The sequence below is a fragment of the Pituophis catenifer genome, unplaced genomic scaffold (genome assembly GCF_029215685.1).
Source record: "Pituophis catenifer annectens isolate HBS135680 unplaced genomic scaffold, rPitCat1.0.hap2 SCAF_18, whole genome shotgun sequence".
Lineage (NCBI taxonomy): Eukaryota > Metazoa > Chordata > Lepidosauria > Squamata > Colubridae > Pituophis > Pituophis catenifer.
In genome coordinates, this window is record NW_027256898.1 from 7,555,566 (window position 1) to 7,575,993 (window position 20,428).

Below are 20,428 nucleotides of genomic sequence, written 5' to 3' on the forward strand. Positions count from 1 at the left end.
GCTCTCCTTTGCATTACAGATGGCTACAAACTCTCGTTTTATTCAGTTTGATATTTAAGATTCAGCACTCTCTCCCCCAGCCCTAATTTCAATTCTGTTTTACCACCATTCCCCTTTTCAATCCTAATTTAAGATGTGGAGCCATCAATTTAATTATCAGTATGCAGATTGCCTCCCATCACTTTCTGCAACTAAGCAGGGCACTGTACAAAACATTGGGCTCAATAAAAGCTAGGACAGCAACCGCAGGGACAGACTGGCTCCTCCTCCTGTATCCCCCAAAAAGTGTTCCAGGAGGAAGCCACTTCCTTTGAAGGCAGTCAGAAATTGCTGTTTGCCACAAGTCTGCAGGAATGCAGCATCCATGTGGAAAGTGCTCCCCCCAACTCACCCAAGAAATACATGGGGGGGACCCCCCTCAGAGCTCACCCTCAATTTTTCTGCATATCACAGCACTTTAGGGCATCTACCGGCCATTCAGATAACTTTTGCAAGAGGAACAGAGACGTGGGAAGTCATTTCCATATGAAAAACAATGTGAAGTCAGCAATATCATGCAGTCCCTCCCTGCTGATTTCTCACTAATAGGAGCACTCTTGCCTTCCTTAACCAGACTTTGCTTACAAAGATATTCTCTGCCGGCTTTTGTTTTTTTAGAATAGATATAAAAGGCTCTTAATGAAAAGATTTATAGAACTGTTTTGTTTCTCGCTTGCCTCATGGCTACACGTACTGTGAAGATAAAGGTAAAGGTTCCCATCGCACATATGTGCTAGTCGTTCCTGACTCTAGGGGGCGGTGCTCATCTCCCTTTCAAAGCTGAAGAGCCAGCACTGTCCGAAGACGTCTCCGTGGTCATACGGCCGACATGACTCAACGCCAAAGGCGCACGGAACGCTGTTACCTTCCCACCAAAGGTGGTCCCTATTTTTCTACTTGCATTTTTTTTACGTGCTTTCGAACTGCTAGGTTGGCAGAAACTGGGACAAGTAACGGGAGCCTGTTATACGCAGCACTAGGGATTCGAACCGCTGAACTGCCAACCTTTCGATCGACAAGCTCAGCGTCTTAGCCCCTGAGCCACCGCGTCCCTTACTGTGAAGATATGGTGGCTCAAAGGGCCCATCCAGACGAGCGTCTGACCTCCCTCAGTTCTGATATTATGAGTGGGGAATATTGGAATAATTGCGAATAACACCGATCCCCTACAAATCAAGAATAAATAAAGTACGGAGATACCATCTCAACCCGGTGAGCGTGAAGGAAGCATGGTCAATAAAAGGGAAAATGTAAAGTGAGAGGAAGCGGATTGCGTGCAGAGAAAAGCAGGAGATAGGCAACTTTTAAGGAATACCCTGAGCTGAACTCTGGTTGACCCAATGAGCTGGCATGACCACCATAGCCTCAAGCTGGTGAAAACTGGTTAACTGCTCCCAAGAGGTAGATATTTCTGCAGGTTGCAGGTGTTAAGGAATCTTCCCGAAGAACAAATACCGACATGTACTCGCTTAAACGAAATCAGTTAATTAAATATGTACTACTGGAAACATGTGTATTCTGCTCTTGTAGCTACCCTAGTGCCATTTTCCTTTCTGAAGGGGTACCCAATGATTATCATTCTTTTTAATGGAATAAAATATACCCTGTTTTCCCCAAAATAAGAGCTTGAGTGGCGTAGGAGGCTAATGCCTCCTAAGGCAGCATTTAACATCCAGCTGCCTGCAATTACTGCGAGTTCAATTCTCCCCAGGCTCAAGGTTGACTCAGCCTTCCATCCTTTCTAAGGTAGGTAAATTGAGGACCCAGTTTGTGGGGGCAATAAGCTGACTTTGTATAAATATACAAAAGAATGAAGGCTATTGCTTAACGCACTGTAAGCCGCCCTGAGTCTCCGGAGAAGGGCGGCATATAAATCAAATTAAAAAAAAAAAAAAAAGACATCCCCTGATAATAAACCCAATCAGGCTTTTGAGCGCATGGCAATAAGGCCGAGCGCTTATTTCAGGGTTCAAAAAAAAATATAAGACAGGGTCTTATTTTCAGGGAAACACGGTAGTAAATCTCTACAGCTAGTTGGTTGTTTCTCTTCGGGCATTTCCCCAGCTGAAGGAGCATGCTCTTTCTTAATCCGTACATATTCCTATCTGCAACATCAGCATAATCCACTGTCAAAAGCCAAGACAAATATTTGGATGAAAATGTACAGGGCTGCAGAAGCCTCGAACTCCCGTCTAAAAATAGGAAGCTCCAGTTTTGCTGGGCCTGCTGGGGATAACAACCAAGAGAATTGGCAGAATTGAAGCCGGGAGCCTCCAGGGACCACAGCAGTGATTAATTTACTTGGTGAGTTTGGGTACATTTCACTCTGATCCGGTTAACGGGCTCAAAATAGCTCAGTTCGGCCACTGGTCTGCAGGGAGAGAAGCCTAAACTTGGACATTATGTCTCGGGAGACGAAGTGAGCCTCGTGCCACTGACTGGCCTTCAGAATTGGGCTTCTCTACTAGCTAGATTACTATTAGACCCATTTCTCTTGAAAGGCAACTCTAATGAGGAGCCCAGTAACCAGGGGTGGGATTCAGCCGGTTCGGATCAGTTCGCACGAACCGGATGCTAATTTTACATCTGGTTCGCCGAACCGGTAGTTGCAAGGACTGGCTGGCTCCGCCCATCCCACCACGCCCCTCCCAGGAGTCTCCATGCAGCCCGTTTTGGATGGCAGGTAACTGCAGTGCCTGCGCGGAGGCTCTGGGAGGGCAAAAATGGGCCTCCTGGAAATTCCGGAAGTCTGGAAACAGGCCAGTTTCCAGCCTCCGGAGGGCCTCCGGAGCCCGGGGGAGGCCATTTTCGCCCTCCCGGAGGCTCAAGAAAATCCTCCAGAGCTTGGGGAGGGCGAAAACACGCCCGCCCCCACCGTGGTGCAGGAGGATGAGTAGGCCACGCCCACCATGTCCATGCCCACCCAGCAACCGGGCAGAGAACTGGTTGCTAAAATTTTTGAATCCCACCCCTGCCAGTAATGTCTATCAATCAAATTCTTGCTTCTGAAGAGAGAAAACAATAATGGAATAGGGCATTCAATTAAGACTGACCAAAAACAGGGCCAGTGGCCAGAAGTCTAGACTTGGAAGATTCTGGAGCAATAAATAAAGAGCATAAGGTCCATTATAAGATAAGGTTAAAGAGGCTAATCAACCTCTGTGGTTAAATTTTAACTTAAGAACTCTGATCCCCATCGAAGAAAGAAGAGGCAATAAAGGTAAAGGTAAATGTTCCCCTTGCACATGCATGCTAGTCGTTCCTGACTCTAGGGGGTGGTGCTCATCTCTGTTTCAAAGCTGAAGAGCCAGTGCTGTCCGAAGACGTCTCAGTGGTCATGTGACCGGCGTGACTCAACACCAAAGGTGCACGGAATGCTGTTCCCTTCCCATCAAAGGTGGTCCCTATTTTTCTACTTGCATTTTTTTTTTACCTGTTTTCGAACTGCTCGGTTGGCAGAAGCTGGGACAAGTCACGGGAGCTCACTCCATTACGCGACACTCGGGATTTGAACTGCTGAACTGCCAACCTTTCGATCGACAAGCTCAGGGTCTTAGCCACTGAGTCCCCATCAAGAGGCAATAAGAGCTCCCTAATATCGGTGGCTCTGCTAGCCTGGAAGTCAGCACTCCCATCCCAAACAGCCTGGTCATTTCTAAGTGCCATCGAACGCCTGCTTGCCTTCAATTCTGCTGCCTAAGACGGAGGAAATGGCCTTGAGGGACTGGAGGAAGAGCCGCTCTCAAGAAGACAAGAGTTGGGGAAAGGGGAACTGACTCCGGGGCAGGAATATAACCTGTAAAATCTCAGAATAGGACCTCCCTCGCCCTCACGAAGATAAAGAGAGGGAGGCTCATTCAGGCTTGGGAGATTCTGCCATTATAGCCGTAGAATGACAGTGACCTTCTTGGTGACATTGGCTTCCTAGACCGATCCACCTTGAACGGCTGACATCTTTACAGATCTGGGACTAGCTACTTTCCACTTTACTATAGCTTTCCCCCCCCACACACACAAATGGCCTATAGCTAAAAGGTAGAGCTGTAATGTGACTCCTCTTAAAAGAATAGCAAGTTCTATGAATTGCCTTATACCCTAAAAGACTTCCTGAATGTCTTTCTTTCCTTCCCTTTCTTTTCTTCCTTTCTCTTTCTCCTTTCTTTCTTTCCTTCTTTTTCCTTCCTTTTCTCTTTTTCTTTCTTTCCTTCCTTTTCTTTCTTTCTCTTTCCTTCCTTCCTTCCCTTTCTTCCTTCCTTTTCTTTCTCACTCTTTCTTTCCTTCTTTCTTTCTTTCCTTTTCTTTCTTTCTCTTTCCTTCCTTCCCTTTTTCTTCCTTCCTTTTCTTTCTCTCACTCTTTCTTTCTTTTTTTTCCTTCCCTTTCTTCCTTTTTTCTTTTTTTCTTTCTTTCTTCTTTCTTTCTCTTTCTTTCCTTTCTTTCCTTCTTCCTTTCTTTCAACAGCCCTTAACTGGTGACCTCATTGCAAACAAAACTTTTGGCTGACTCATGCCTACTCCCAGGTAAAGAATGTTTAATCCCATCACACCATCCCCTTTGTGATCTCTCATTACTTGTTTGTAAAGTGCTTCCAGCAACCAGACATAAAGACGTTAAGCAAGCATATGCATTTAATATCATTATAATTAGGTAATCTTAATCCAAAAGATAAACTGGGCAGCCCAAGAGGTAGGAGTGAGGTAACCCGTGAAACAAGATGGTTACTCACTCAAAGAACCATAAAACGTAAGTAAGGGCCGGAAGAAACTTCGAAGATCATTTAGTCCAGGGATGGTTAACCTTTTTGGTGACAAGCCCAACCAATCTCATTATACATATGTTGTGCACTGACAATAAAGATTTGGATTTGGGTGCCCAAAGCACGCACGCATGCAAATGCACACGCGCATTCCAGAACTCCCAAAATGCAATGCGAGTGCCCCCCCCTGTGCATGCGCCCTGGCCCCGCGCATGTGTATGTGCGTCCTGGTAGTGGGCCGCAGCCCGAGAGTCGGAGACCCCTGCCCTAAGAGACGAGTGTAAGCATTGCAAACCAACAAATTAATGATTTATAATAACTCCTTCCTATATTTTTTGTATTTATTTGTGGGTGCCTCCCAGTCGTGAGCACTGTAGTCCTTTCCTTCTCCTACAGGATTCCACTATACTTTCTTCTTTTACAAAAGGTAGTAGGGCCTTCCTCAGATGTCTTTCAATTATGGGTCCAGGGCAGTGGTGGTATTCAGCCGGTTCTATGCGGTTCGGGTGAATTGGTAGCGGAGGCTGCAGGAGGCTCCGCCCACCCGCCCGGATGTCATCATGTCCCATTTTTGACCCTCTGCACATGCACGGTGGTGGCACGTGCTCACATTTGCAAACCAGTAGCGAAGATAAGTGAATACCACCCTGGTCCAGAGATATCGGGGGGGGGGGGTGGATGGGCTCTCTAGGATCTGTTGAAACTCCAAAGAAAAGGAATTCGACTTGATCCGCTAGATCTTTCTACCACCTTATTCCTCCATCTTTCTGCCCGTCCCAGCTTGCCCTGGGTTTTTTTTTTAATCCTGCAGTTCCATGACAGGCTCTTCTTGTGTTGCACCCAAGAAATCCCGATAAGCTGAAATGTGGAAAGATTCTCTCCAAGCTCCTTCACCTTTCTCTTCCAGGAAGCTGATCGGCCTTCGCTTTTCATCCCGAGAGGAAAGCAAATATGGCACATTCCGGTGGTGGAATTCAATTTTTTTAAACTAATGGTTTTGTGAGTGTGGCTTGGTGGGCGTGACAGGGGAAGGATACTGCAAAATTCCCACTCCCTCCCCACTCCAGGGGAAGGATATTGCAAAATCTCCATTCCCTCCCCACTCCAGGGGAAGGATACTGCAAAATCTCCATTCCCTCCCCACTCCAGGGGAAGGATACTGCAAAATCTCCATTCCCTCCCCACTCTGGCGTCAGCCAGAGGTGGTATTTGCTGGTTCTACAAACTACTCAACATTTCCACTGCCAGTTCTCCAGAACCTGTCAGAACCTGCTGGATTTCACCCTTGGCACATTCGCTGCAAATTTTTACCTCCACATTCTTCAGAGAAAAATGGGGGGGGGGAGAGAAGGGTCCTTCTTGATTTTCCCCAACAAACTCCAATTTATTCTCCCTGCTTGCTTGTGTCAATCCTGAAGCTGGGGCCATCTTTGAGGTTTCAGGGCTGCCACTAGATGGGAGGGGGAGGGAAATATTTAGCTGGGGTGTTGTAGTCAAAATAATAAGTTTTCTTTTGGGAACCAAGGTCATTCCAACAGGTAGCTGGGAGAGGAGGAGTGAAGTAGCCAAGCAACTGGCCAGCATTTTGATTGGATCATGTGACTGATGACTTGAGGAAGGGGGAAAACTTTCTCTTTTAATTAGGTGAAAACCGCAGGAACCTTCAGAGTCGGTTTTCACCCGTTGTGCCAATATGATGTATCCAATAAAATGGTCCTTCGAGAAATCTACCTGCCTTTGGAGTTCTCTGCGTGTCTGTTGTGTATTATTGGGGGCCAGATCAATGCTGGGACCCTTCTTCTCAAACACTCGGCTCTGGATTTCGAAGTAAAACGTTAATGTTTGCAGCAATTCTCAGAGCATTTTTAAAAGCCCGACTTCAAACAGAAGGCGGCCGATTTGGTTTCTTCCCCAAGGCTCTGTAGGGCCGAAGCATGAAAACAAACCTCCTTTTCCATAAGGAGGCTGAGAAAGGAAGTCCAGCAGCCATTCCCTTGGGAATGAGCCAATCTGAAACGAGCAGGGATCTGTGCAAAAGGAAATGGCTTGATCTGTGACATTTTCTAAAGCAAAGCAAAAAGAGAGAAAGAGAGAGAGAGAGAGAGAGAGATAGCCAACTTGAAATCTAATCACTAAGAGAAATCCGCTGTCCCAGGAAACAAAAGGGAAGAACAATATTTTTTGGGAAAGCTACTAAGTCAGGGTTCAGCACCTGAAGAATGCAAGTTTCAGCCTTTCAGGATCTTGAAATATGCCCTGTGTGTGCTCTCCCGACTCCTTTTCGTGGTTCACCTCCCCAAGTTTGGCCCTGATCCACAAGTCTGTGATTCACCTCCTTGGCTTGTGCTCCTTTGCAGGCAAGGCGCCTTGGTGATATGTTTTTTATTACCTTTTATTTATTGCATTAGCACTTCATTATTGAGGGTGAGTTGAAGCTTGGTTATTGGGCACAACAGAGGCAGGGACAGGATTCTCAATCAGTAACGCAACACGAGAGAAATTTCAGAGGGACGAAGAGGCACCTCCCCAACCTCACTGTTGCATAAAAATCACAGCACCTGAAGGAAAAGAAGGTTTTCCTTTTAAAAAAAAAAAGCATTTTAGGAGTCTCCCAAACATCCCCCAAAACTGGGGCTAAATAGAAAAAAGCCATGGATTTAGAGCAAGATTTCGTTTGGTGCAGGAGTTGTATTCATACAATTTCATGCAGCGCTTTCAAACTGAATGCAGAGACCACTTCTCTCATCCCTTTTTTGCCAGTGGTGAAATCCATTTTTTTTTTTTACTACCGGTTCTGTGGGCGTGGCTTGGTGGGCGTGGTATGGCATGGCTTGGTGGGCGTGGCAGAGGAAGGATACTGCAAAATCTCCATTCCCAACCCACTCCAGGGGAAGGTTACTGCAATACCAGGCTGGCTTAATATATTTTTTTAAAAAAATTTTAATTGGTTTGTTATTTTAAATTGGGGCCAAATTAATATATATCTTTTTAATTGCTTTTAATGTTTGTATTGCATGTTTTTATCTGGCTGTACACCGCCCTGAGTCCCTCGGGAGAAGATGCGGTATATAAATTCAAAATAAAATAAAAATAAATAAAATAAAATCCCCATTCCCACCCCACTCCAGGGCAAAATCCCCATGTCCTCCCGATCAGCTGGGGAGGGGGCCAGTCAGAGGTGGTATTTACCGGTTCTCTGAACTACTCAAAATTTCCGCTACCGGTTCTCCAGAATCTGTCAGAACCTGCTGGATTTCACCCCTGCTTTTTGCCCGTGATGTTCTAAGGGGCTCCCCCTGCTGGAGATTCAGAGAGAGGCAGTTTTGGGAAAACCAAAGTCAACCATGCATGAGAAGAGAAAGAGAAGAGAAACTGAGACAGCCTACATCTGTGATGGCGAACCTTACGGCACGCGTGCCCAAGGTGACACGCAGAGCCATCTTTCTGGGCACGCAAGCTGCCGCCCAACTCACCTGCAGCTGCGCATGCACCCACCCCCCAAGCTGGTGTTCGGGCCTCCGGTGCACATGCACACAATTCCAGACACCCAGCTGGTCTTCGGAGCTCTCCTGTCCATGCATGTGCATTTGCGTGTGTGCATGAGTACCTGCGCACACTGTGTGCATGCACAGATGGCATCTGCACGCATGCATTGCGTGCACGAAAGCCGTGAGCATGCGCATATCGTGCAATTGCATGCACAGCGCACAGGGGGAGCCGGGCGAAAGCTGGTTGCATGCAACCCCAGCCCAAAGAAGGAAACAGCTAGATGCCTTTGAATCTGTCTGTTACTCAGACAAAGGTGGGTACCTAAGGCATCTATAAATATGCCCCTAAGTGAGATGGCAAGACATGTTACTCCCCGGAAGGTGGAAGAGCAGTTTCTCATTCTCTGGCTCTTACCAGGCCCTGTTTCCCTTTGACAGTTCCCCACAGCTCTGCTCTGATCTCAGCCAGCAAGACTCCATGGACGTATCTGTCTTCTCAGAGAAATGCTGAAGCAAACATTTTCATTCGCTGGGGAACCAACCAACATTCCAGAGACAAGCATATCAGACTGACACACAGAAAGTAGTTTTAAGCTAACATCTTTAAGCAAACATTTGTTATTGTTAGTTGCGAAGTCGTTCCGACCTATCGCAACCCCATGGACAATGTTCCTCCAGGGCTTCCTGTCCTCTACCATCCTCTGGAGTCCATTTAAGCTCACGCCGACTGCTTCAGTGACTCCATCCAGCCACCTCATTCTCTGCCATCCCCTTCTTCTTTTGCCCTCCATCGTTCCCAGCATTCGGCTCTTCTCCAGGGAGTCCTTCCTTCTCATCAGGTGGCCAAAGGATTTGAGTTTCCTCTTCAGGATCTGGCCTTCTAAAGAGCAGTCAGGGTTGATCTCCTCTAGGACTGACCGGTTGGATGGCCTTGCAGTCCAAGGGACTCACAGGAGTCTTCTCCAGCACCATTGTTCAAAGGCTTCAATTCTTTGGTGCTCAGCCTTCCTTATGGTCCAACTTTCACAGCCATCCATTGCAACTGGGAAAACCATACCCTTGATGACACACACTTTTGTTGGCTGGGTGATGTCTCTGCTTTTTAGTAGGCTGTCCAGATTTGCCATAACTTTCCTCCCCAGGAGCAAGCGTCTTTTGATTTCTCAGCTGCAGTCCCCATCTGCGGTGATCTTGGAGCCCAGGAAAATAAAGTCTGTCACTACTTCCATTTCTTCCCCATCTATTTGCCAGGAATTGAGAGGGCCGGATGCCATGATCTAGCAATACAGCTTTTAAAATTAAACTCCATTGAGACGGCTGAGTAAAAACCTATTCCTTACTCACTTTTCTGGTTCATTTGCTGTCTTAATATCAATGTAACCCTCTTTATTAAAAAATAAAGAAAAGAAAAGGAGACATATGCAGCTTGGTGCCTGACTAGGTGGCTCAGTGGCTAAGACACTGAGCTTCTCGATCAGAAAGGTCAGCTATATGTTGCTTTTTCAGAGGCCAGGAGGTCAGTTTTGCCTTCTAAATCCCAGGCTCTCTGTCTCTGCTGCATGCCCAGAAGTTAGGAGCAGAAACTGCATTTTGATATCCCAATTTGGCAGAACGCCTTCTACAGTGATATGGTTACAGGACGGCCCTTATTCACAGAATACTACCTCTAGAAATCCCCTTTCTCAAGCATTGGCATTTAATATCCAAGTGGAGATGTGAGGGTTCAAATGCTGGCAGACTTTGGGGCAAAAATGCCTGCCTTGTGTCGCCTGGCTCTGAAAATACATTCCTCATATAATAATAATAACAACTTTATTGTCATTGTACGTGTATACACAGTATACCCATACAACGAAATTCACTTAACAGCCAAAGACCAGGTCCAACACACATAACGATCCCCAAACACACTTCCACCCACCAGAATTCCCCACCCCAAAACCACCCAAACATCCACACAACAGACCGTATTTAGGTAATGGGATCTTCCTGGTGTCATGAACTGTTTGTGGGACATAGGTAAGAAACAAGAATAATAAATCTGTTTCTTGCAAAAAACAACAACTGATCCTTGTATTCCACCATGCTAAGAAAAATGTTATAAATTACAGTTATTTCTGACAGATAAGAAAGCAGAAGACGGGCCAATGTTTGTAGACATTTAGCATATATTAATTTACTCTATGCAAACAGGTATGTGCTTTCAATATCGTAAGGGACCAAAGCATGAATTTCCTTATGTTTGCGTATATGCCGTAGAATATTTAAAGAAGATACATTATGGTGTTACATTTGCATTTTTACTTCCTTCTTCCTAAATACAAAGTTAAATCACTATGACTCACCGGAAGTCAGTGGAATACATACATAAATTAGGGAAACAAACAGAGATCAGATGTAGCCGAGTGATGCTAATGCTTTTAACATTTAAGCAAGAAATTGTTTAACCTCGTCAGAAACAGGCTGGATTTGTATTTAAATTCTTCAGTACGGATTCCTGCATTGTGATGTCAAGTAGGGAATTTGTATGGGGTTTCTTTTTTTCTGTTTTCTGATAATTAGCCAAAACCAAGAGCCAATTTGGTTTAATAATTAGAGCAGGAGGCTAGAAGCCAGCGGACAGCGAGTTCTAATCTTGCCTTAGGCATGAAAGCTGATTAGGTGACTTTGGGCCAGTTACTCTCTCTCTCAGCCCAACTCACTTCACAGGGTGGACATTGCGGAGGGAAAATAGGCGAAGGAAATATTGTATGTGCTCACCACCTTATGTTTTAAAAATAATAAAGGTGGGATATAAATAAACCAGCATAATAAAGGCCCGTCTTACCTGCAACCATGTTGTCATCCTGCTCTGTTCATTTCTGGAAGTCTGCTGCCATCACAGGTGTTTCTGGAAAGATGTTAGAGAAGGCAGTTTATTTACAGGACTATCACCGCTCCTGCATTGCTGGCTTTACTATTTTACACAGCAATTTCTGAAGTACTGGAATTCCTACTTTATATATACCGTAGTTAATAAAACCCAGCTGAATCTAAGATTAGTTAAGTTACTAATTTAAATGTAGCTTAAGCATAACTGAAGTTACTAGTGCAACACGGTGTACTAGTCGCTCTCTATATAAATGTACATTCGCACAGACGTATGTCTGTCTATATACAGTGGTGGCCAAAATTGTGGAAACCTTTTGGGAAAACTGTATTTTCTAAAACTAGCTTTTTAACACCACTTTTTTTTTTTGAGTAGGACCATAAAATTATATATTAATAGAAAGATAATTTAACCAAGACTGTAATGTAACAACTTTTATGAAGGATTTGCTATTAGAATAGCAGTTACAGTATAAAGAAGAAAAGTGAAACACGTAGAAAAAACGAGATATACAAAAATGATCACCATGTCAGTTAATCCTTAGTTGGGTAACCTTTAGCATGAATGACGGCCTTACAATGTCTTCCCATAGAGTGAAACAAGCCTTTTAGTTCTGCAGCTGTTCTAATGTGAAACCAAAATTGAATGATTGCTTCTGTTAACTGGGTTTTATTGATCTCAGCCAGTTATATATTTTTCAGGTTTTTTTCTGGTAGGTATTTCATGGTATTCTCCATTCATATATATATATATATTAAAAAAGTAGAAAACTCTGCTAGATGTAGAAGAACTTAAAACATAAAATGGCTGGCCCTCTTATAAAAATGACAATTTTAGGTTTAATCAGGGTCTTCTTAAAGAGGAAAGCTACCTCATGAACTGTTTGTAACACCAGAATTCGAGAAAGATTTCTTATGTTGAAGTAAGAGAGCAGTTGTCTATATTATTGGATTTGTCCACTTTTTCAATTTATTTCTATAGGGATCAAAGATTTGAAGCTAAAGATCTGACAACAGTGCTTTATCCAGGTTAAATAACAAGAGGCTCAGCACTGACAGAAAGTTGTTTAAAGAACTTGGGATGCTGGGCTTTTGGCAAATGATCTGCAATTAAGAGTGTGAAGACACTCTGCCTCTAAAATTAAATATATGATGTAAAGGAAAGTGAAATGTTCATTCAGTGAGGCAAAACAAAACCTTTGAGCCTTCTCTTTATTTAACAGAAAATGTATGATGCCTTATGGAAACTTAAGGAAGACTACTGCAGTCTGTTTCTTTTTCCTCTGCCTCAATTATTTCACCTTTCCCTTAAAACAGGCCAGAAGCCCAGCTGTTGCAAAGCACCTCTCCAAATACCAGCATATCATTCACTTCGACTAACTAAAACATTCCTTCCAAGCTAACAGAGCGCTTTAATCTATAATGGGAGCCCTGCGGTTAAGTGCTATAAAAATACTTGCTTGCAAATCTGTTACAATCAGACAATACTTATCTCTAAAGCTTGTTCGGGAGATTTTAGAATAATCCCTTGGTGAGACACCATGTTCCTATAAGAGGTGACACGGGATTTTTATAACAGGGTTTTCAGGCCGCCCTTTAATCAGCTGCAGACCTCGGCCTCCCATTTCTTTTTCTCAGTTGCTTTCTCTATAAACAATAACATGCAATTATCTCTGATTTATGTTCCTGTCCTGACAACAATTTGGTCTTTCCTTTTTTTTTTCCCTCTAGGATAGCATTTAAGCCACAATGAAGAATGTCTATTTTTGATTTCAAGTATTCCAATCCTAGCTGGAAGGAGGCTACTGACACAGTGAAACAAACCATCCGTGTATTCAAAACATTTGTTAGAAGTTAAAAACCAAAGTTGGGGAAAGCCTCAAAGAGCCTCCTTATGAACTTGAGCGCTGCACCTCAAAGAGGGAGCCGTAAAATGGGGAAAGGTGCAAAGAACTGCGGAGCGAAAGAGGCAATTCGGCAGGCAAAGCTGAGCCTGTACTCTGGACCAGGGGTGAAACCCAGGTTTTGGAGAACCGATAGTGGACATTTTGAGTAGTTTGGAGAACCAACAAATACCACCTCTGGCTGGCCCCAGAGTGGGGTGGGAATGGAGATTTTGCAGTATCCTTCTCCCAGGAGTGGGGAGGGAAAGGGGATTTTGCAGTATCCTTCCCCCAGGAATGGGGAGGGAAAGGGGATTTTGCAGTATCCTTCCCCTGCCATGCCCACAGAACCAGTAGTAAAAAAAGTTGGATTTCACCACTGCTCTGGACCACCAATCCCGGAACTCCGACCGAGGCCTGCTGCTTGAAAGGAGGGGCAAAAGCTGCCTCTCCATTCAGGAGCCACCAGCTTGGCCACAAAGAAAAGAGGGTTGCTGCTTTTTCTATGGAGCCACAAGTACAAGGGGTCCAGATAACAAGGATAGGGGTGATGATGATGGTGGGGATTCAGGCGGATAAATTGTCGTTTTTTCCCCAACCCTATAAACACCAGGGAGCCAACCGCCTGTCTCTGCCTGTTCAAATCCACCCAGACTAAATTGCAATTACAAACCATATTTTCAAAAAATAAAACACTTTGGACAGTTGGCTTTGGGTTTAAAAAAAAACACGGCTTTGCCAAGCTGACGGACCTAAAGCGCCAAGCGTTTTATTAGAGCTTATAAAGCCCGTATTTTGTTACTTCTAGTCGTAGGAAACTTCAGCAGGGTCCATGTTTGCAACCCACAAGGAGCCAGAGGAGGAAGAGGAGAAAGCAGAACCCACATTTCTACTCCTCCCTCCAGCTCTTCTCGTAAAATAGGCATCCTGCAGCATTTAACAAATGGACCAATAAATCTTATTCCGCATTCTTTCCATTTTTAGAAAGCTTGTTTTGCCGCCACGGGCTGCGATGCAGTTGTGCATATATATATATACTTAAAAAGAGGATCCTGTTAAGATACCTGTGTGTCTTTGCAGGACTCTTAAGACTTAGCAAAAAGACTTGGAGGGGCCTAGTGAGGAGAGTGACCCCTTCTTACCAAGAAGGCTGCACATCGATTGAAAGGTCCAGTTTTTGACTCAAGAATCAGAACGGAAGAATCTGTTGCCTTTCTCCCCACATAATTGTAGGGTTGGTCGGCAACCAGGACAGTCCCTCCTAGCACATTCCTTTCTTTAGTGGGAAAGAGATATTGACTCTTGACCAAGCAGGGATTGAAACACAGTGGCATTTCCTGACTGGATGCTGTGTTAAACCTTTCTAAAAACCTCTCTGAAATGCTCTCATAAAGTGGACAATCCAGAAAGTTGCATAGCCCCTGTGGACAGTCGGTACAGAAAACGAGTTTGGGTCACTTTGGGAAAAGAGGCAAACGGCACTGTGTGGTGCGGCGTGGAATTCCAAGTGTGGGTTAGCTCCACAATCCTTGGCAAGCATGCGCTGGATTTTATTTTTCCAGCCGAGGGGAATAAGTCTGCTAAAAGGAGCCACGATAGGGGTTTGTAAATTAGGAACGGCTGTGAGGAGGAAGCAGCTACAGATATATTTTTTTTCTGCATCTCTCAGTGGCAGAGTTCTGCGGTCACCCATTGGAACCGATGGGCTGGAGATGATCTGGATGGAATTTGCTGCCCCAGAGATGTGGTGGTTGGCTCTGGCTTTAATTGCATCGGTGTCAGGAGGGAGATAAATTTATAGAGGAGAAATGTTCCCATTTCTTGAGGAATTTGTACCAGTTTTTCATTACGTTACCATAAAACACCCAAAACAGAAAATGATGCTGTGCAATAAAATCGACCAATAAAATCTAAAAAGCCATAATCAGCAACTGTGAGGGAGACCAGCAATAAGAGGAATTAAAAGAGGCCTTAATTCTCCAATCTGCTGGTTCAGAAAGAATCCATGTGAAGGAAGAGGGGATGTCTTCTCTGCCAGACAAGACATGCACCCAGGGCTGAACCTGAGCCAAGACCCAGGGGAGGAACGGGAAGAAGGAAAGTCCACTGCAGGCACCGCCTAAACAGCCACCTTCTGTGGATTCCCTGCCCATGTTTTGAGGGTCAAAAAAGCATTTAGCGTGGGGAGCAACAGGCCTGGCAATCCCATGAGCTGCTGCTCCCTTCAGAAAGCTGCACCTGTTTACACGCAGACTGCTTTCTCTTGATCTTTCCAGGGTCATCTTGCAAGGGCCTCAATGCCTCACCCAAGGACATTTTGGCCCAAGTGCCAAAAGACGGCAAGCGGGACTTCATCTATTCAAAAGAAGATGACGACGGGCATCAAGGGAGCCCCACCAAAGACATTCTGAGCAATTATGCAGCTGCCTTCCCAACTATGCAGAAAGGGATGCAGGAGGAATTGGTTGGTACAAGAGTACCCTCTGGTGGCAATCTCAGATATGGCTGAGAGATGCCATAAAGAGAAGCAGCCAGCCTTGAAGGGGGCAATGAAACCGCGCGTGGGCGCAAGAGCGGACGCTTCACATCAGGACCCACCCAGTGCCCTGCCTCTTTGCACTCGCTGAAAGAAGGGTGCTTCGGTTTTGCAGGTGTGCACATTTTTATTCAACAGTGACGATCAGCTTCAGCAAGATGCATCTCAGAAAAGACCGTGGTAACAGACAGAAGTACAATTTTCACCCCTCTCCAGCTGGAGAAGCCTTTCCCAGAAAGGACTCTCAAAGACCTCTCTGCATTTCTGAAAGCCGAGCGGGCTTCTGGACACAGCTTGTTCCCCTGACCGGTGGCTCCAGGGACCCAGTGCATGCCTTTCAAGAGCCAAAAGATTGGTGGACGAAGTAACACCCACGCCCCCACTGGCTCTGGGCTCGGCCTGTGGGGAGAAAAAGAACAGTGTTGCAAAGTCTCCTGGTCATTTCACTTGATGGTGCCCATGGGGCATTCCTTCGAAGGAGATGACACCCAAGGGATTCCGCTAAGCTTTTGCACGCTTCTCGCACCACGCTCCAAAGGGTGATCTCTTCACAACACTCAAGAGTCCAACTCTCTTCCCAGAAATCAGCAGTGCCCAAGTGTCAGAGGAGCCTGGCTCTCGGGTTCTCTCAGCCAGCCCATGCAGGAAAGCCTCCTCTCCCACACCCGTGTGCCCTGAGAAAAGAGGCCACCTCAAGTGAGAGAGAAAGTGGAACAGGCTACATACAGGCCTGCTGGGGAAGATGTCGGGATCAAGGGAGCTTAGAGACCTGTAGAAGCAAAACACCTGGCCTCAGATAGCTGAGGAAAAACCAGCCTTGTCCTCCTCCAGCACTGGCTGAAGGGGAAGCCTGAGATCATTGAGCTACCCCCTTGCCCAGTTTAGCTTTATCTAATGCTGCAGCCGAGAAGCTAGAGCAATTGTGCCCAAAGGAGTCCCTCTCTGTCTCACAAGTCCTCAGCAGAGGTCCCCACCTCTGGCACAAGGACCATTAAACTGAGTTTAATCCTTCCATGCAGAGCTCACCTCTTCCTGCAGGCCACCCACTGCCTCCTGTGGCTGCCCTTGCAGAGCTTCTTCTGCTTTGGCTTCCACTCCTTCAGCCTTTCCTGGGCACTCGGTGTCCTGGCCACACAGGAATTGCTCACGCTGCGGCGGCGACGGCGGGGGGGCCTCCTGCTCAGGCTGCAAGGTTTCACTCACTACTTCCTCTCTGTCCAGCTGCGGACAGAGAGTGGACAGAGTGGCCTCCAAAGCCAGCCGGGCCTCGTGAGCTCCTTTTTCCAATTCGGCAGCGCTCCCGGCAGCCTCCTGACAGGCCACCCTCACCCTCTTCTCCAGAAAGGCAACTTCTGACCTGAGTCGCTCCGCCAGCCCTTCCTTCTCTTGGATCTGGCTGGCAGCACGGAGCATATCCGCTTGAAGGGAAGCCATGACTTCTTCCTGCTTAGTATTCAGCTGCTTTATCTGGGCTTCCAGTTCTGCTACCTTTTCCTGCTCTATCTTCAACTGCTGGTGTCGTTCCTCCCAGTCGGCACTCAAAGCTTTTACCTGGGCCAAAAATATGAGGTGCGTGCTCTTCAAAACCTGGCTCGGGTTTAGTAGAACGACAACATAATTCTACCTGTGACCACTTACACTTCCCCCTGTTCTGCCTCCCATCTTGTACTTAGCAAGAACAGCAAGCAACTGCAGCAATTTCACAGCCCCTCTGAGGATGAGCTGCAAAATCCAGCCCTTCAAGACATTAAGGCCGAGCTCTCAGAAGCTGACAGGCAGAAAGCAGTAACACAGTTGGAAGGGACCTTGGAGGTCATCTAGTCCAACCCCCTGCTCACGCAGGAAACTTGTACTAGGGATTCGAACCGCCAAACTGCCGACCTTTCTGATCGACAAGCTCAGTGTCTTAGCCACTGAGCCACCTAGTCAGGCTAAAAGCAAAAGAAATTGTTATAAAACATGAAAAGTGAATGCCGGTGGAGGATTCGGAGGGAGTAAAACTGACAGAGAGCAAAGAAACCAAGTTATAGCTGTTATGTATTTTCTGTGGACCTAGAAGAGAGTCACTGCTGTGCTAACAGCCAATGAAATGTCTAATTTTTGATAAGTTCAACAGGTAACATTTTTACTGCAACCTGAGAGAGGAGACCCCCCTCCCCCAAAGTATGTGGAGGGTGTAGAAATGTTAAAACCTTGTCCAAACTTTCAACACCATTAGCAACCTATCTTTCTTTGGCAAGGAAAGAAGATTCCTCCCAAGAAACCCCATCCCTCTCTCCTGCCTCCAAGACAACAGAGCCATTCTGGCTGACCGAAAAGGAGGCTGGCTCTGCACCAGAGGCGAAATTCAGCAGGTTCTCGAGAACCGGTAGCGGAAATTTTGAGTAGTTCGGGGGAACCAGCAAATACCACCTCTGGCTGGCCCCAAAGTGGGGAGGGAATAGATTTTGCAGTATCCTTCCCCCAGGAGTGGGGAGGGAATGGGGATTTTGCAGTATCCTTCCCCCAGGAGTGGGGAAGAAATAAAAGATTTTGCAGTATCCTTCCCCCAGGAGTGGGGAGGGAATGGGGATTTTGCAGTATCCTTCCCCCAGGAGTGGGGAGGGAATGGGGATTTTGCAGTATCCTTCCCCCAGGAGTGGGGAAGAAATAAAAGATTTTGCAGTATCCTTCCCCCAGGAGTTGGGAGGGAATGGGGGTTATGCAGTATCCTTCCCCCAGGAGTGGGGAGGGAATGGGGATTTTGCAATATCCTTCCCCCAGGAGTAGGGAGGGAATGGGGATTTTGCAGTATCCTTCCATCAGGACTGGGGAGGGAATGGGGATTTTGCAGTATACTTCCCTGCCACTCCCACCAAGCCACGCCCACAGAACCGGTAGTTTGTTTTTTTAAAAAAAATTGAATTCAACCACTGCTCTGCCCCCACCTTTGTCTGAATGGTCTCCACTTGGGAGAAATCCTCTTCCATTTTCTTTTGCAAAGCCATCTGAGGGAGAAACAGAATTGAGCTGCAGGGCTCCTTTGGGCCTGCTGGTTTGGGGGGGGGGCAAGAAGATATGCCTTTCTGAGGCAAAAAGTGCCTTTCGTGGGGGGGGGGAAGAAGAATCACCTTTGGGACGTTGTGTGTGTGTGTGTGTGTGTGTGTGTGTGTGTGTGTGTGTGTGTGTGTCCTGGCCCAAACCCAGCTCCTCTACAGCAACCAAGAGCCCTCAAGGTGATTTTATTGCCTTGCAAAGACAGGCAAGAGGCTGAGCGCTGGAGCTTCTCCTTATATACTGTATTTCTTTATTGGGTTCCCCCCCCCGGGAGAGAAAAAGGGCCACTCGGGCCCTCCCAGAGCTGCCAAGGGCGCTCGAAGCAGGCCTGAAGCGGCCTGCGCTGAGGGGAACCTTCGGCCGGCCGCCATAGCCGCCCCCGACCCGGCCACTCACGAAGTTCTTCTCCAGGCACTCGACGGAGTGGATGCCATCGCCGCACCTGGGAAAAAAAAACCGCGTCTGGAGGAGCAGAAGCAGCAGCAGGCCCTCCCCGGTTGGCTCCTAGTCGGCGGGCGAGGCAAAGTCGGGCTTTTTCAGCGGAGCCTCAAGTAGCCGCCGCCTCGCAGGCTTAGCTAGGCCTCAAGCAACGCATTGCCTCAGGACCCGGCCATGCTAACCGCGCTTTTTCCCGCCCAAACAGAGCGACCCCATTGGCTCCCGGGGGGTCATGTGACCAGCGCCAAAGCTCGCTACCTCCTCCCGCCGCGGGTCCCTTCCCACCCAACACAGCGTGGTTCCTAGAAGGGCCGCTGGTGACTCACTCACTTTTCCGCCATGGAGACGCTCTAGGCTACGCAACGGCGCCTCGGCCTCCCGACTCCTATTTGAACCTTCCCTCCCATTTGGCGGCCCCGCCTTTGCTCAGGGACCCGCCCTTTCTTCCCTTTCCCCGATTGGTGGGAATTCGAATCGTGACGCGGCGAGGGTGGGTGGAGCTAAGAGCGGCCAAGGAGGCACAGCTGTTTTAAAGCATCCTTATGAAAGAGGGGAAGGGAAGCGCGAAAGGGGATCCATTCATCGGGGCATCTGGGAATTGTGATTGGCCGCCGCTCCGGAGGATCTTCTTTCCCCCCCCCCCACGCGCGATTTCGTTTCCCCAAAGTGCCTCCTGCATTAAGGAACCTAAGAGTTGGTGGAAGGCTCCCGTGCTCCAAAGGTGCATCTTTGGGAAGTGCTCCAAAGCTCCATGCAGGTGCTGGGCTCCAAAGGGTGGCTGGAATCCCCTTTGGCACAGGATCGGCCCCCGGATTTTCAGGGGCTCGCATTGCCTTCCCAAATTTTCTTAAGCTGGATCCCGGGTTCCAGCTGTGGCCAAAAGCTCCGTGGGGATGGCTACTCTGCGATGCCCGGATTCTCCCACTCCCAATCTCGGGCTTCCCGGGGGAAGGCTTGGATACCCGGCTTGCCCTCCCCGCTTGCAGGGGCTGCGTGGCGCTCAAGGCTGGAGGATTGACACGATCGACAAGAAAAGGATCCGCAGAGCCTGCCGCAAGCTGCACGCGACGGGATCCGGGTCCTGAGAAGGAAGGACGGAAGGAAGGAAGGAAGGAAGGAAGGAAGGAGGGAGGGAGGGAAGGAAGGGGGGGGCGCCGCAGGTCGAGCTTCTCGGTGAGGACCGATGGATCGCACCCCCTTCCAAGCCAACCCCCCCTTCCTCCGATGAGGCCGTCGAAAGCCGAGGATCTGCTGCGCTGGAACGAGCGACCTCCGCGGAGGCGGGACTGCTTCGGCGCGGGAGCGCCTTCCAGCGGACTCGCAGCCTCTCGGGCATCGTGGGGGCTTTGGAGCGACTTTAAGGGGGCGAGACCCATCGCTCCCCTC

The 20,428-nt window shown here is 47.5% G+C and overlaps 1 protein-coding gene across 2 annotated transcripts; it reads right to left on the reverse strand.

The window, feature by feature from the left end:
• Nucleotides 1-15,686: 15,686 nt before the first annotated feature.
• LOC139326079 (centrosomal protein of 63 kDa-like) lies at nt 15,687-19,442 on the reverse strand. 2 transcript variants are annotated; one of them, XM_070956184.1, is made up of 5 exons: nt 19,373-19,442; nt 19,001-19,046; nt 18,496-18,555; nt 16,595-17,119; nt 15,687-15,967 (listed from the first exon to the last, which is right to left on the reverse strand). In XM_070956184.1, exons 1-5 carry the CDS (start codon nt 19,381-19,383, stop codon nt 15,734-15,736), a joined length of 876 nt encoding a protein of 291 aa, XP_070812285.1. In that variant the 5' UTR covers nt 19,384-19,442; the 3' UTR covers nt 15,687-15,733. The 2 variants fall into 2 exon arrangements, with proteins under 2 accessions (XP_070812285.1, XP_070812287.1); XM_070956186.1 differs by lacking the exon at nt 18,496-18,555.
• Nucleotides 19,443-20,428: the final 986 nt, after the last annotated feature.

Excerpts from the sequence above, each read along its gene's own strand:
- LOC139326079 (XM_070956184.1), bottom strand. Across the intron at positions 17,120-18,495 it reads TGGAGACCATTCAGACAAAG|GTAAAAGCTTTGAGTGCCGA; the intron begins GTGGGGGCAGAG and ends TTTTTGGCCCAG. Across the intron at positions 15,968-16,594 it reads TGGGTGGCCTGCAGGAAGAG|GCCGAGCCCAGAGCCAGTGG; the intron begins GTGAGCTCTGCA and ends TTCTCCCCACAG.